The sequence below is a fragment of the Rhinolophus ferrumequinum genome, chromosome 7 (assembly GCF_004115265.2).
Source record: "Rhinolophus ferrumequinum isolate MPI-CBG mRhiFer1 chromosome 7, mRhiFer1_v1.p, whole genome shotgun sequence".
Lineage (NCBI taxonomy): Eukaryota > Metazoa > Chordata > Mammalia > Chiroptera > Rhinolophidae > Rhinolophus > Rhinolophus ferrumequinum.
Genome location: NC_046290.1, coordinates 50,079,548 through 50,093,893, shown reverse-complemented (window position 1 = coordinate 50,093,893; position 14,346 = coordinate 50,079,548). Strand labels below are relative to the sequence as shown.

Below are 14,346 nucleotides of genomic sequence, written 5' to 3'. Positions count from 1 at the left end.
GGGCATGGAAAGAGCAAGGTGATCTTGGAACATCTTATTGTTCCAAAAGAAGCAAGGAAGTGCTCACAGAATGCTAAAGACATGTCAGAAAGACACAAGAGCCAGCTTGAAGGGGTTCCGACTGGCCAATTTGAGCAACAAAATAAATGACAGTAAAAGGATTACAAGCTATTGAATAGAGCAAGAGTCTCTGAGTCCACACTAGAATGAATGAATGATAGAGTAAAGGAGAAAGGAAAGCTCTTCCTTACAGTGCAAAAACTAATAAATATAGAAGGAATTACGGGATTTGACTGTCACCATTTCCCAGCCATTACAGCAACAATTGATTCAGGCAAGAATCATTAGCAAATGCTAAAAGCTAGGGGGTGAAATTTGAGTAGGTAGTAACAGGATGTCTGCATAATCTCAAAGTGTATCCTTACAAGATATTCCTTAATTATAATGGGTAAATTAATGACTTTCGACTTTATAATGGAGAAACTTTGCAGACACTGCCGGAACCAAATGAATGTAGTTAACATTGCCAGCAACGTCATCACGTACCTTCTAAGATACACTGAATAGAACTCAGCATCAAGTCAGTTTAATTCCTGCCAAAAGTGAATGGCTTGAATCTAATCAAGAGGCAACAGACAAAACCAAAAGAGGGTATTCTATAAAATAACTGGCTTGTAGTCTTTTAAAGTGCCAATATCATGAAATGGAAAGAAAAACTCAGGAACTTTTTCAGAGTAAAAGAGATTAAAAGGATATGACAACTGTATGCAACACATAATTTTGGATTTATGTTTCTTTTGCTATAAAGGATTTCATAGGGATAATTGGCAGAATCTCAATAAAATCTGTAGGTAAGAGAATAGTATTGGTTCAGTGTTTAATTTCCTGATTTTTAAATAATTTACTGTGGTTATGTAAAAACATTTATTAGGAAGTTTACACTGAAGCATTTTGAGGATAAGCATGTCTACAACTTTTATTGATTCTGAAAGCAAAATGTGTTTGTATACATAGAAAGCTAGAGCAAATGTAGTAAAATGTTAACATTGGATGAAGGGTATTCAGAAATTCTTTTTACTCTTCTTTCACATGTTCTATAAATCTGAAATTATTTAAAAATTAAGTTGAAAAATAAATATTAATCTTGGCTCTGCCACTCGCCACCAGCTCCATGTCCTTATGTTAAAATCTCCATGCTTCACTTTTCCCATCTGTGCAATGGTGATAGTAAAAGACCCGATATTGTTGTAACTATTGCATTAGTTACTATATGTGAAGGTCTTAGGACATTGCCTGGTACACAGGAGCCCTGAGTGGTAGCTGCTATTATCATCTATGTCCTATTTCATTCTCTTCTTCCCTTTAAAACTAAAGTTTCTGAAAGAATTATCTGAAAAGAATTTTATTTCCTTACCTCACACTCCTCAACCCATCACAGTCTTATTTTGACTCCTCATTTTTTCTGAGGTCACTAGTCCTTCTTATTAAATCCAGTGGATAATTTGCCGTCCATATATTTTCTGATCTTTTGTTAACATTTGATTTCACTATTTCTCTGTTGAAACATTCTCTCTCCATGGCTTCTGTCTATTTTTCCTTCAAACTCTTCTCCATTGTGTTTGCCTTTTATTATGAGTTGCCCTAGAATGTTGGTTAAAGTGTGACAACTAATGTTGTATAACTAAAAGGGTGTATTTAGTGTATTTATGTATTTTAGGGGAGGAGTGTATCTCTTCTTTCTTTAAAGATGGGGTAATCTATACTCAGCCTGTTCAGAGGGATTATATTTGTGTGATCAGGACCAATTTTTAATGTCTCTGGTGGCAAAGTTTTCTTTCCCTCAGGGTTATATTAAAGCTTGCAGGGCAGTTATACATTTATCTTAAAGCTAAGAATAAGACTCACAGGAGTCACTTAGCATCTGAGATTCAACCACATCTCTCACCAGAGCATTCCTTTGTCTTCATATCTACTCTTATTGTTGATTAATTATCAAAATCAGAACTTCTCATACAGATTGTATATCAGAGATATAGGGGTTAAGAGAGTGATCTGTAAACCAGATGACTTGGGCTCAGATTTAGTCTCTATCTTTTACTTACCACCTTTGTGAACTTAAGCAAGTTATTTGATTTCTGTGCTCCAGTGCTCCAGTTTCTCATCTGTAAAATGGGAACAGTATTACTAGTAACTTTATAGACCTATTGTGAGAAATAAATGAGTCAATGTATGAAACATTTAGAAGAGTACTTAGTGTAAGCTGTTATTATGATCATGGCTGTATTTAATATTTTTGAAAAAGACAAACTTGATAAGGTGAAATTTAGTAAGTGATCTTGTGGCCCCTTTTATATTTTCCTTATTTATTTATTAAGAACATAAGTCCTGTAGTGCTAATCATATGCCAGGCACTATTCTAAACACCTTAAAAATAAAAATCATTAATTTTACTAACAACTCTGCAAGGTAGGTTCTATTAGTGTTCCCGTTTTACGTAAGAGAAAAGTGAGGCACAGAGAGGTTAAGTAACTCGCCTAAGGTTACATAACTTGTAGGTCTGCTTTCTTAACCAATACGTATGCTGTTTCTCTTCCATTTCTAGTCTCTTTTTTGTATTCAATTCAATTCAAATATACCTGTGAGACTTTTCTACTCTCTGAGCAGGCCAGGATTTTATTATTAGTGTTTCCTTTTGCTTCCCTCAAATCATTACAGATTGGACATTAGATTGACATGGTCTGTGTTTGCCTAAATGTGGAACAGTTGTTTCACATTATTTGTCACTGATCTGTTGATGGGAGATGAGAGCGTAAACCTGAGATGGACATCTAGCATCCCTGTGTACAAGCATCAAATTTCAGTAGTATGTTTAGTCATTGTAACAACCACAAATACTCCTATACATATTTAGATACCTTCTAGGGAAGTGGTACATCCATCAGTAAGAACCACTTTTCTAACCAATAACTAATGAACCAAAGCAGGGAACTCTAGATAAGGGAAGACAAAAAATAGAGATACATACATGGTTATTGTATGTATATATTTACACACATAATTAAATATTATAAGGATAGACTAGGAATGTCTAATAAAAGTACTAAATGAAAAGGCTTGAAAAGGGGGCATAATGTAAGGGAAATTCTAATAATATGTACCTAAAAATATTGAGAAATCTTAGAAAACTTAGGGGTAGGATGGAATTGGGAAGAATAAAAAGTGTTTTGAAGGTTTTATGGGAGGAAGAAAATGGAGGGAGGTGAAATGATTATAATATTCTCATCTTGTGTTAAAAAGTAATAAGGTAAAAATAGATTATCTTGGGGGTGAAAACAGTGGGTTTTGGTGGAAGAAAGTAGTCAATATCTTGTTTACAAGGAATGATGGAGAAATGTGTCTGATTGTGAAAAGGAAATAGAAATGTGGAGTTCTCTATTTCCAAATGTCTTGTGCAGAATTTAGTTAAAACTTGTACTAGTAAACTTGTTCTGGTCTTGTTAGAAAGCGAGAGGCAATTGCAGGAAGTGTTAGGGCTTTCAGGTGAACGTAGCTGCTTATACAGAAAACCTGGGACAAGAGGACATTTTTGATTATATAGACTTTCTCTACAATTGTTGTTGGAATATTAGCCAAGTAAATATTTCCTTAATAGATCTACATGGCAAAACCTGTGGGGGTTTTTTGTTGTTGTTTATTTTTTTTGTTTTTGTCAGAAGATAACCATTAGTAGAATATAAAAGTATGGTGGGAATTCCAAATTCACAAAGGGGAAAGAAAAAAAGGAAACAGAAATATAAAATAAATAATAACTTTTAAAAAATTATAATGTAAGATGGAAGAGTGAAAATCCAGTACTTCCTATCCTAAATATGAATGGGCTGAATTCTCTCATTAAAAGACAGACTTTCAAATTAGAGTGAAAAAAAAAAGCTAGCTATAGTCCATTTATAATTAAAATGCCTTAATCAAAGTGATACGGGTTGAAAATAAGAAGGTAGAGAAAGAGATATTAAGTGAGCATGAACAAGGAAGTGAGATTTAAAATTAGTTACAAGTATTTAACAAGATAAAAAGGAACACTATAAAATGCAAAAAAGGGCAATTTATAAAGAAACTATGAAGTATAAACCAACGCACGCGCGCGCACACACGGCAACCAAATAAATATTTAGAGGAAAAAGTCTATAGAAAATGCAAGGAGAAAGATAAAGTACAGTTTTGGTGGGTAACTTTAATGTAGTTCTTTCAGATATACTTATGAGACTCTAAGTAAGATGTAGATGTAAGTAAGGACATAGAGAAAATAAATAATAAATACTTGATTAAATATAGCTAAAACCTGTATCTCTTGAACGGATAATACCCACTTTTATGGGTGTTTATGAGAGAACATTTACAAAAACTCAAGAATATATTTGGATATAATAAAACTTAAAAAATTTAAGTTTCAATTAGAATTAAATAATTTAAAAGTGTACCAAACCAGTTGTGAAGTAAGAAAATATACTTTTAGATCAAAGAAAAAACTGAAAGAAAAATGCCGGCTCTCCATGAAACAAAGAAAAAGCACTTTATTCCAAAAGGTGTAGGATGTGGCTTATGCTATAACTGCCACCATTTTTGAAGTAAAGAGACCAGAAATAAAAGACTTTTTATATGTCTTGAGAAATTTGAAAAAGAACAATGAAATAAAGCATCAAAACGTAAGAGGGATCCAAGTTCATTTTGTAAAGTAGAATACCAAAAAAAAAGACAGTTGAAATTGATAAACATGTCTTAAATCTGGTCCTGAAAAGACAATAAAATAGTTAAACCCCTCCTGATTCTAATAAGGTAAGGAGAGAAAGCAAAAATGAACAAATTGGGAATGTGATATGAGAGAGATTAAAATAATTACAAGAAAATTATGTGAAATTCTATAGATTTGAAATTCTAAAAATTTGAACTTTTGGAGAATGAAGGGTGATGATGAGTTAATATTAACATTATCTAAGGAAGCTGAAGTGCTTGAAGTCAGACAAGACAAGACAGCTTGTGATGCAGACCCCTAAAATGGCCAGGGATTGGAGACACAAGTTCCTCCAGAAGAAGGTAATGAGAGATGCAGCAGACAACAGCTTCAAAATCAGGAAAGGCGAGGGATTAAATCCCCATAATCTCTGATCCAATCAAGAGAGTTATTCACGGAAGAACAATAACCACATGGAAAAGAAATCAGCGATTTATTAATCTCATCAAGTACCTGATGACTCTTAAAATGTAGGCAAGTGATTCTAAAATGGGGGGGCTTAGCCTGAGAGCCCTTTCTTCCGGAAGCTCTACCTGTTTTACCCTAAATCTAGGGGTAGTATCTTAACCACTGTGATTTTAGAAAGAGCCCATCCAACAGGTAGGTGTCAGAGGACCATAGGACAATATTGAGCATGTTTTCCCTCATTGCCTACACCACTTTATTAGAGCAGAATTCTGGGAGAAGGGAGAATAGAAGTGCTAGCCAGACCTCTTCCCTCTCTGGCCACCTTACTTATCCATAGAAGAAGTGAAAGGAAGTGGGAAAATGCCCCTCCATGTGTGGGTGCAGAAGTTGGCAGGTGATGGCCTAGGCCTGCTGTGACAAGGATATTTCTTGGAATGGCTACAGGAGGCCATTAGGGAGCCACTGCACAATGTGGTGGAAGAACGGGCAAAGGAGTAATTCTTCATTTGACTAATGAATAAATAAGGTTCAATGAGGTGAAATTGTCTCCATGATACACATGATCAGTCTGGGACCAGAACCAATCTTCTTGCCTTGCTGGCTGGTATTTTCCTAAGTATAACACACACTTTTTTGTCTCTGCCCAGTGACCATGGTGAACTTTGGATTCAGACTTGGAGTCTGTCCCAGTTCCACCACTGACAAGCTATGAGATGTTGGGCAAGTTCCTATAACTTAATTGGGAGAGAAAGGGAGGGCTGGAATCTGAAAATCTTAGGATTCTGATTTCAGCCAAATGCACAAAAACATTGGGTTTGTCAGTTTTCTAAGCTTTTTAACAAAATGCTGTCACCAAAAGTTTGGTATAAATGTATTGATATTGATATTATTTATTGTTGCGGGGAAGTTTCCTAAGTTTTCAAAATGTTTATTTGGCAATTTTATTACCTCGGTCCTAGAATCCTTCAACACCACCACCACCTTCAGATTTTCATTGTGAGCATTAGAATGTATTGATTTCTAAATTTTTCAGAGTTGTATTTTAAATGTATGCATTATGAATGTTTAGTGTTTAAATGTTGTTATTTTAATCTTAGTATATTAATGAATAAGATTAGAAACAATCTCTTAAAACTTTTGGGGATTGTTTTTTTAATTGCAAAAAAGAATTGTGTGTTACCAGAAGAAAATTGCTTAAAGTGGGTTAGTAGATTGTTATATGTCATAGAATTCTAATTTTTATACTAGCAATATATAATAAAATATTTAAGAAAAATAAATCTAGCATAACAAATCTGAAGTTGTCCATATATTCTTATTTAGAGGTAATTTCATTATGGCAGGCAACTTGAATTGCTTCATACTGAAAATTTAATGTACCACTCAATTACTGTTCTTTAGCCCAATTTAAAATAATAGATTGGGAGTAAGGTCTTAATGCAGTGTAACCTTTGGAACATGAGAAATAACCCCTTTCTTTCCAGAAATCAGTATACATACAGTAAGGATATCAGTTTTATCATACTGCATGAATGGATTTATAATAGCATTTAATATTATACTTATTATTTATACTTAGTACTTACACTTATTGCATAAGTATGCTGATTTCTTCTGTCTTACTAAACTTATCCTAATATTAATTTAAAGGTGATGCTGTTATTTGAAAATATGTACTTTGATTTTAAATCTTTTTTAATGACTTCAATTTGGTGAGAGACCCAATTTAAGGGTGTCTTAATAATTTTACAATATTTCATAAAATGGGTGTTTTGAAAGAATTTGAGATGGTGGATATTGTGATAAAATTTTAGCTGTGCAAAGGTTTTTTTATTCTTTAACAATCTTATGTACAGCTGTGAAATATAATAAAAATATTCGGATTTTATTTGAGGAATTGGAAAAGGACTTTATAGAAAGAATGTTATCTCTTCTTGTTATGCTGCTTCTTAACTATAGTCATTGCCTTTTTCACTTATTATAAAAAGCAGATTTTTCCATGCTAGGTGAAAATGCTCACAGAAACTAATTTACATACCCCTTCAAATTCCTTTTGGACTAGGGGATGATACAAATAAACAGATAGTAATAAAACTAATGTACATACTCTAAAATGATGTCTTAATGCAGTGTAATGGTGCTGATGGAAGGTTTCCAATTTGTAGCAAAGCAGTTATTTTTAAGAAGGAAATTATATTGAAATGTACATTAAAAAATATATAATGCCAAAATGCGATATTGGACAAATTTGTCTTCTCCCCATTTTTTGGTTGATGACCAAATAATAGATGGGAATTAATGATTTTATAAGCAGACCTTGATGATCTTGTCAGTTTTATGTTTCCAGTGCTACAGATGCAAATACGTAGAGGATATAACAGTTTTGATTTGGAATCCATAGTCTTTAGTGGATCTCTTCCTTTTTCTATACTACCTGTGATTCTCAAAACGTGGTTTACAAACCACTTGTACCAAGAATCATCTTTATAAAACATGAATTCCTGGGCCCCACCACAGAACTACTATCCTGTAGCTCATACCTGAACCCTGCAGTTTTAGTAAGAACCCTAGATAATTTTTATGGACATCGAGGTTTGTAAATCAGTGCCCTACAGTGGAGATTGGCAAACATTTTCTGAAAACTGTTCGATAGCAAATATATTCAGCCTATGGTCTTTGTTGCAACTACTCATCTCTACTACCATGTTTCCCCGAAAATAGGACCTAGCCGGACAATCAGTTCTAATGAGTCTTTTGGAGCAAAAATTAATATAAGACCTGGTATTATATCATATTAATTATATTATATTATGTTATATTATGTTATATTATGTTATATTAAGACCTGGTCTTATAGTAAAATAAGACCGAGTCTTATATTAATTTTTGCTCCAAAAGACGCATTAGAGCTGATTGTCAGGCTAGGCCTTATTTTCAGGGAAACACGGTATTATAGCACAAAAGTAGCAACAACAATACATAAAGAAATGTGTGTGGCCAGCCAGGTTTTGGCCCAAGAATTTGCAGATCTCTGATAGAATCAAAATTCTAGACAAATGATTATTTTCTCTATGAATCTTTTCTAAGGCATTATCCCTAAAATCAGTTTTAATGAGATTTCCTGTGTGTTTATTTTTTGATAACTAAAGAAACTCCATAAATATAGCAGCACTTCCTGGATATACATTAAATAAATCAATAGATCTAACACCTTGATAATATTTAAAGCCTTTTCTATGCTAATATTAAGGAAAGTATGATGATCTTTTTTGTGACCATATAATCTGTTTGTAATATTAGGTTCCTGTGGCTAGAGCAAGTATTCTTTGGCTAATTGGAGAAAATTGTGAACGAGTGCCTAAAATTGCACCTGATGTTTTGAGGAAGATGGCTAAAAGCTTCACAAGTGAAGATGATCTGGTAAAACTCCAGATTTTAAATCTGGGAGCAAAATTGTATTTAACCAACTCCAAACAGGTAAGAAGCTAATCCTTACTCTCCCTATGTAACACCTACTTTCTTTACACTGATGAAGCCGCTAAGGTCTGTTCATGCATTAGGCTGTCCATTCAACAGTGACTAAGTGCCTGTTTCTTTAAGGTTCTACATTAGATGGCAGAGGTGCAAAGAGATGACAGTCTGGTCTAGTAAGGGAGAAAAACATAAACAATGAAATAGTGTGTGGTAAGCGCTAAAATAGAAGTATTAAGATACAGTGCAACTCACGAGCAGAAAGTTATTGAAAGTCTCAAGGAAGGACGAGAGAGCGTAGAGAAAGTCTCATAAAGGATAAGACTCCTGACTAAGGGCTTGTAAGGATGGTTTACTATACAGAATAAAGAAAGAGGAGAACAGAGGGTCAGAGTCATGAAACAGCTTGGTGCTTTTCAGCGCACTTAAAGCTGAGTCTGGAAAGGTAGGCAAGGCCAGGACTTGGGGTGGCAAGTGCTATGGACCTTGTCCTACAGGTGCAGGGGAAACCAGTATATGTTTTTTAATAGTGGTGTGATTTACCAGATTGCCATTTAGAAAATTCATTTTTTTAAATCGGTTTACTCTTTGAGAACTGTTAGTTAGAGAAGTCACCTCTATGTATAAAATATATCGAATCACCTCCGTGTATAAAATAGGGACTTTCCCATCCTTCCTCCTATATCTAAATTGCTATTCCCCATGGGTGGAGGATCTAACTTGATCAACAAGACTGGAAAAGAATTGTTGCTCATTTGTAGCTAGGCCCCTTACTAGGTTTTATGCTCCATGTCCTGTCTCTATTTCTCCCTCATTTATCCTGTCTGACTCTTACTTTGCCTCTGTGGGGTATTTTTTCCCCTCTATTTCCCTGTCTCTGTCTGTTTTTGTTGCCCTCCTTCTTCAAAACTCTGCCTCTGCATCTTTCTAATATCCTTAACCCCTTCACACATACACCACCACCACCTAATGTCTGTGTCTGTAATTCTCTCCTTCCTCTCCCATCAGTGTTCATCTTTCTCTCTTTTTGTATTTGCTTTGTGTGTCTCTGTGTGTGTTTCCCTCACTTTCGGCTGCCTCCCTACCCATACTCATTCTCTAGTAAACTGATGTTGGCCCATCAGACTCCTCAGGCGGACTCCTCAGATTCATTTCTGTATGCTTTGGGATTGTCTTCATCCCCACTTGTGATAGGAATTCTGTTATTGTAGCTTTTGCTGTTCATTGTACACGATTTATGACCAAATAATTGCAGATATTCTGAGTATATTTCCATCATTAGATTTTATCTTTACATTTTAAGTTAATCTTTGAAAGGAATCAGTTAATCATTTCCAGATCTCTTCATGTGATGAGTTACTTTTTAAAAACTGAGTAAAAGAAAGGAAACCTGTGTTTGCTGTTGAGTTTCTTATTTATTGATTAAAAACACTGTTCTAGCCTGACATTCTCTGTGTTCACTAAAACCATACAGTATTGTGAAAGTTAATCTGACACCTAGAATATTATGGTTGTTATGACTTTCTGTCTGGTTTAGCTACTCTAAAGATACTTATAGATTATTATAAATGAAAAGTAATACAAAATTAGTATGTTAATCAAGACTGAAAGAACAGTTATATCTTACAAAAATAAAGATTCTGTCTTTTGCCTTCTTTGTAGCTGTAAGTAACCAATTATGAAATATAGTACTCTTTGTTCAGAAATTATAAAGTGTATTTCATATCTTTTTATCCAGTGAATTTGATACATAGTTGGCTCTCACATCTTTTTTTATTAAACTGTATTAATAATTCAAGTTTTGGAGCTTAGCTTCTGAAGTGTTCTATTGTATATTTTAGAAAGATACTTCTAGATAACCACAGTAGACTTCACCACCAGCTAGTGAAAATAAGAAAATAAATACATTTAGAAAATAAGCCAAATTTTCACGTATTTTTATATAAGTCACTGTTTTTAAATGATTAAATATATAAATAGGTGAATGAAGGTATCTGTAGGTTTGTACTCTGTTCTCCAGTTTTTCATTTCTCAAGAAAAGGGGTTTGAGAGAATTTATAAATAAAAATTAGCATTAAAGAATGATTTTTTAGCACCATCAACTTGACAGTATTTTTAAGTTGTACGGTTCATCCCCACTGAATATTAAACAGAGACTAAAATAATTGCATTGACTAAATGTAAAAAAATGTTTTTCTGTACCGATTTATGTTAGCCATCTTTAAAACTGAACCAGGGAGACAAAGTCACAGTGTCCAGAGAGTGGTTTGCCATGAAGTCCTGAAAGTTACTTGTAGAGTCCTGATATTTATTTGTAGATTTGAATTCCCCTTGGTCTAGATGCCTCAGTGAGCATTTCCAGAATTTTTATTGAATTACTTAGTTATAGGTAATGTCTAAGTTGATTTTTGTAAGATTTAGAAAATTCTGTTCATTTGTCTGCTTAAGGAATAATTTAATAATAAACTTCTTTAATACCTCAAAATGTTTTTACCTGGTATAAAGAAGAATTTAAAAATTACTCAGCAATCTGTTTTCAGTATGGTTGAGTTAGCTCCTACTGGACTGACCCTCTCATAGAGAACAACTGTAAACTCTGGGAAAATATAAAAACAACTGCCTCAAGTCTTAGAAGAGTAAAGAAAAGCAGGAAGATTCTGGAGGGGAATTGACACTTGGAAGAAGGGAATAACGCAGAGTAAATTTTCCCACTTTTATGACTTTTATCCTGAGGACACGCTATAGTTGGCACTATGCACAGAGGCTAAAACTGTAAAAGGAAACCGAAAGCCCTTCTGGCCTCAAAGAGCAGAGGACATGGTTCAGGGAAACTGTAGATCCTGGAAAGTTAGGGAAGAATTCTAGAAAAGAGAGCCAGAGTGGGGAGTCTCAAAATCTGTGAAGAACTCTGCCCATGCCTTTGGCTGACCCCTGAACTATACATGTGCAGTGCAGATTCGGAACAGCACAGCTAAAAATAAAGGAATCAAACAAATTTGAACTGCACCAGCAAGACAAAGTTAATTGTCTGTTAAAACAAACAAACAAAAATCAATACTCATTCAAAGAGAATAATAATGTCCAGAGTCTCTATAACATAACCTTTATAATGTCCAAGGTACAATACAAAATTACGCTACGTAAGAAGAACCAGGATGGGGAGTTATTGTTTAATTGGTATACAGTTTCATTTGTGAAGACATAAAAGTTTTGGAGATGGTTATGGTAATAGTTACACTATGGATGTACTTAATGCCACTGAATTACACATTTAAAAATAGTTACAATGGTATGTTTTGTGTATATTTTACCACAATAAAAAAGAAGACCAGGAAAATGTGATTAATTTTCAAGGAAAAAAACAAAAAACAGAAACCAATCCTGAGGTGACCCAGATTTGAAATTTGCAGGCAGACATTTTGAAGCAGTTTTTATAATTTTGGTCAATGATATAAAGGAAAATATAGCCACAATGAATGAAAAGATAAGAAATCCCAGCAGAGAAGTAGAAACTAAAAAGGAATCAAATGGAAGTTATAGAACTGAAAAATACAGACCTGAAAAATCACCATCTTGTCTTTAGAATTATGTATTTTTCAATATTTTAATAATTTGGGAGGTATAGAGATATAAAACTGCTTCATGTAGTTTTTTTGTTGTTTTTTTTCCTAAGCTCTATTACATTATAGTAAGACTCTTTAGACAAACTTCTGTAAGTTTCTTTAATTTTCTGATTCTGGGTCCTTCAGATGGACATTTATATTTGGAAAGCAGTTTAACTGTGTGTAACAGCTACCATAGAATTATTTGATGTCAATTACTGGGAGGCAGGTCATGACTGATAGTACAGCCTCTCATGCTGGACTATCTGGCTTTAAATCCTGTTTTGCCACTTACTAGCTACATTATTTTGGACAACTCATATAACCTATCCAAAACTTAGTTTCCTTATGTAAAATGGGAATTATAATAATATAGTCAGTTCTTTATAATGCAGTATGTATGTTCTTAAAAATCATTGTGCTATATGAAATTGCACAATAAAAATCACAGGGATTGTTGGAAACATGGAGCTAGAGGCACAACACACAAAAACTTCACTGGGGACACATTAAAAAGAAAAAAAAGAACCTCATGAAAACAGAACAGCCTTACACATGTTAAATGGTTAAAAAATACATAAATATTACAATGGATATACGTCTTTATCTTGTAAAAGGCCTGAGGTTTGCTTGTGGAAATGGGTGTTGGAAAGGTTGTATTTGTGAGTTAAGTAGTGGAAAGAGGGTTAATCTGAAATTGGATGGAGAGTTGTACCACCAAAAATAGCTGAATGTGTCCCATAACACATGTGGTGATCTCAGGTAGATGTTTGAGATGGGTATGTTTCATTATTCCTACACAGCCCAGTTCAATTGAGTACAGTTTTCCGCCTTCACCTCGTGTTTCTTGGCAGACAACATCATGCCTAAGCAAACACAAAATTCACATTATGTCCAAATTGTTTTCTAATACATCAACTGAATTGGAACAAATGCACATTTTCTAAACAATTGTTAGAGCAGAACTCACTGTACCTACCTCACAAACTTGTTATGAGGATTAAATGAGACAATCCATGTAAAGTGTAAGGATTTCCTGGCACATAATAGTGCTTAGGGGTTTTGATGGGGATTGCATTAAATCCGTGTATTGTTTTGGGTAATATGGCCATTTTAACTATGTTGATTCTTCCAACCCACAAACATGGAATATCTTTCCTTTCTTTGTATCTTCTTCAATTTCTATTGTAATGTCTCGTAGTTTTCAGTGTATAGGTTTTTCACACCCTTTGTTTATTCCTGGGTATTTTATTCTTTTTGTTGCAATTGCAACAGTTGTTTTGTCATTTATTGTGCATTGTAAATCTAAAAACTATTTATCTTGCTATTTGGCAGTTCTTGTTTTTATTTTGTTATAAGCCCAGCCACAATGAATTCTTAAAAATGAAATATTTAATGAAGAATGAAGTACTGAATTTCTCTCCCAGTACTTAACATACACAAAATGTTTATCAACATTTATCATCCACTGTGAGAATTATAGTGATATCACTGATCACAAAACAACCAGAAGACACAACGAATCTGCTAAGAAAAAGTATCAGAATGTATTGTAAAAGTTAGAGGAGTTATTTTTAAAAGATTGTGTCTCATATATATGACAAATACATATAGGTGCAGATGTTTATGTGTGTCTCTGTGAAACATGAAAATTATTTAGATCAAATAACTTTTTAAAAATTTTGTTCATTTTTATTCCAAGTTTTCTTTTGCACATGTGAAAAATGAAGTAATAACTGTTGTGTATTGGTTCCACTAACAGAAAAAGGACCTAAACAATGCTGATTTTTAAATAGTAAAACCAATTAATTCCAATAACAGTTTGACTTTTTTCAAAGGTTTTGTACATTTTTCTGTCAGTGCTATAAGTGGAATGAAAGCTTTTGGAAGTTTATTCTGTCAAAAATGCTGTAAATGCTATTGTAAGTTTAAAAGCCCAAAATGACAGATAAAATTGTTTTGACAAAAGGATGTTGTCATGGTTAAAATCAATGTTCTTGTTAAGAAAACGATGGAGCAGAAGTATTTTGGGAATTAGTTGCGGTGCATACAAATAAACTGTTCTACAAATTGCAG

General features: G+C 33.7%; 1 protein-coding gene across 1 annotated transcript in view; it reads left to right on the top strand.

Annotated features, from left to right (window-relative positions):
* Nucleotides 1–14,346, top strand: part of AP3B1 (adaptor related protein complex 3 subunit beta 1) — a 219,240-nt gene that overhangs the window by 107,999 nt on the left and 96,895 nt on the right. The window contains exon 15 of the mRNA XM_033110712.1: nt 8,498–8,674. Within this exon, the coding sequence (XP_032966603.1) occupies nt 8,498–8,674 (177 nt within the window). The remainder of the gene's footprint in view (nt 1–8,497; nt 8,675–14,346) is intronic.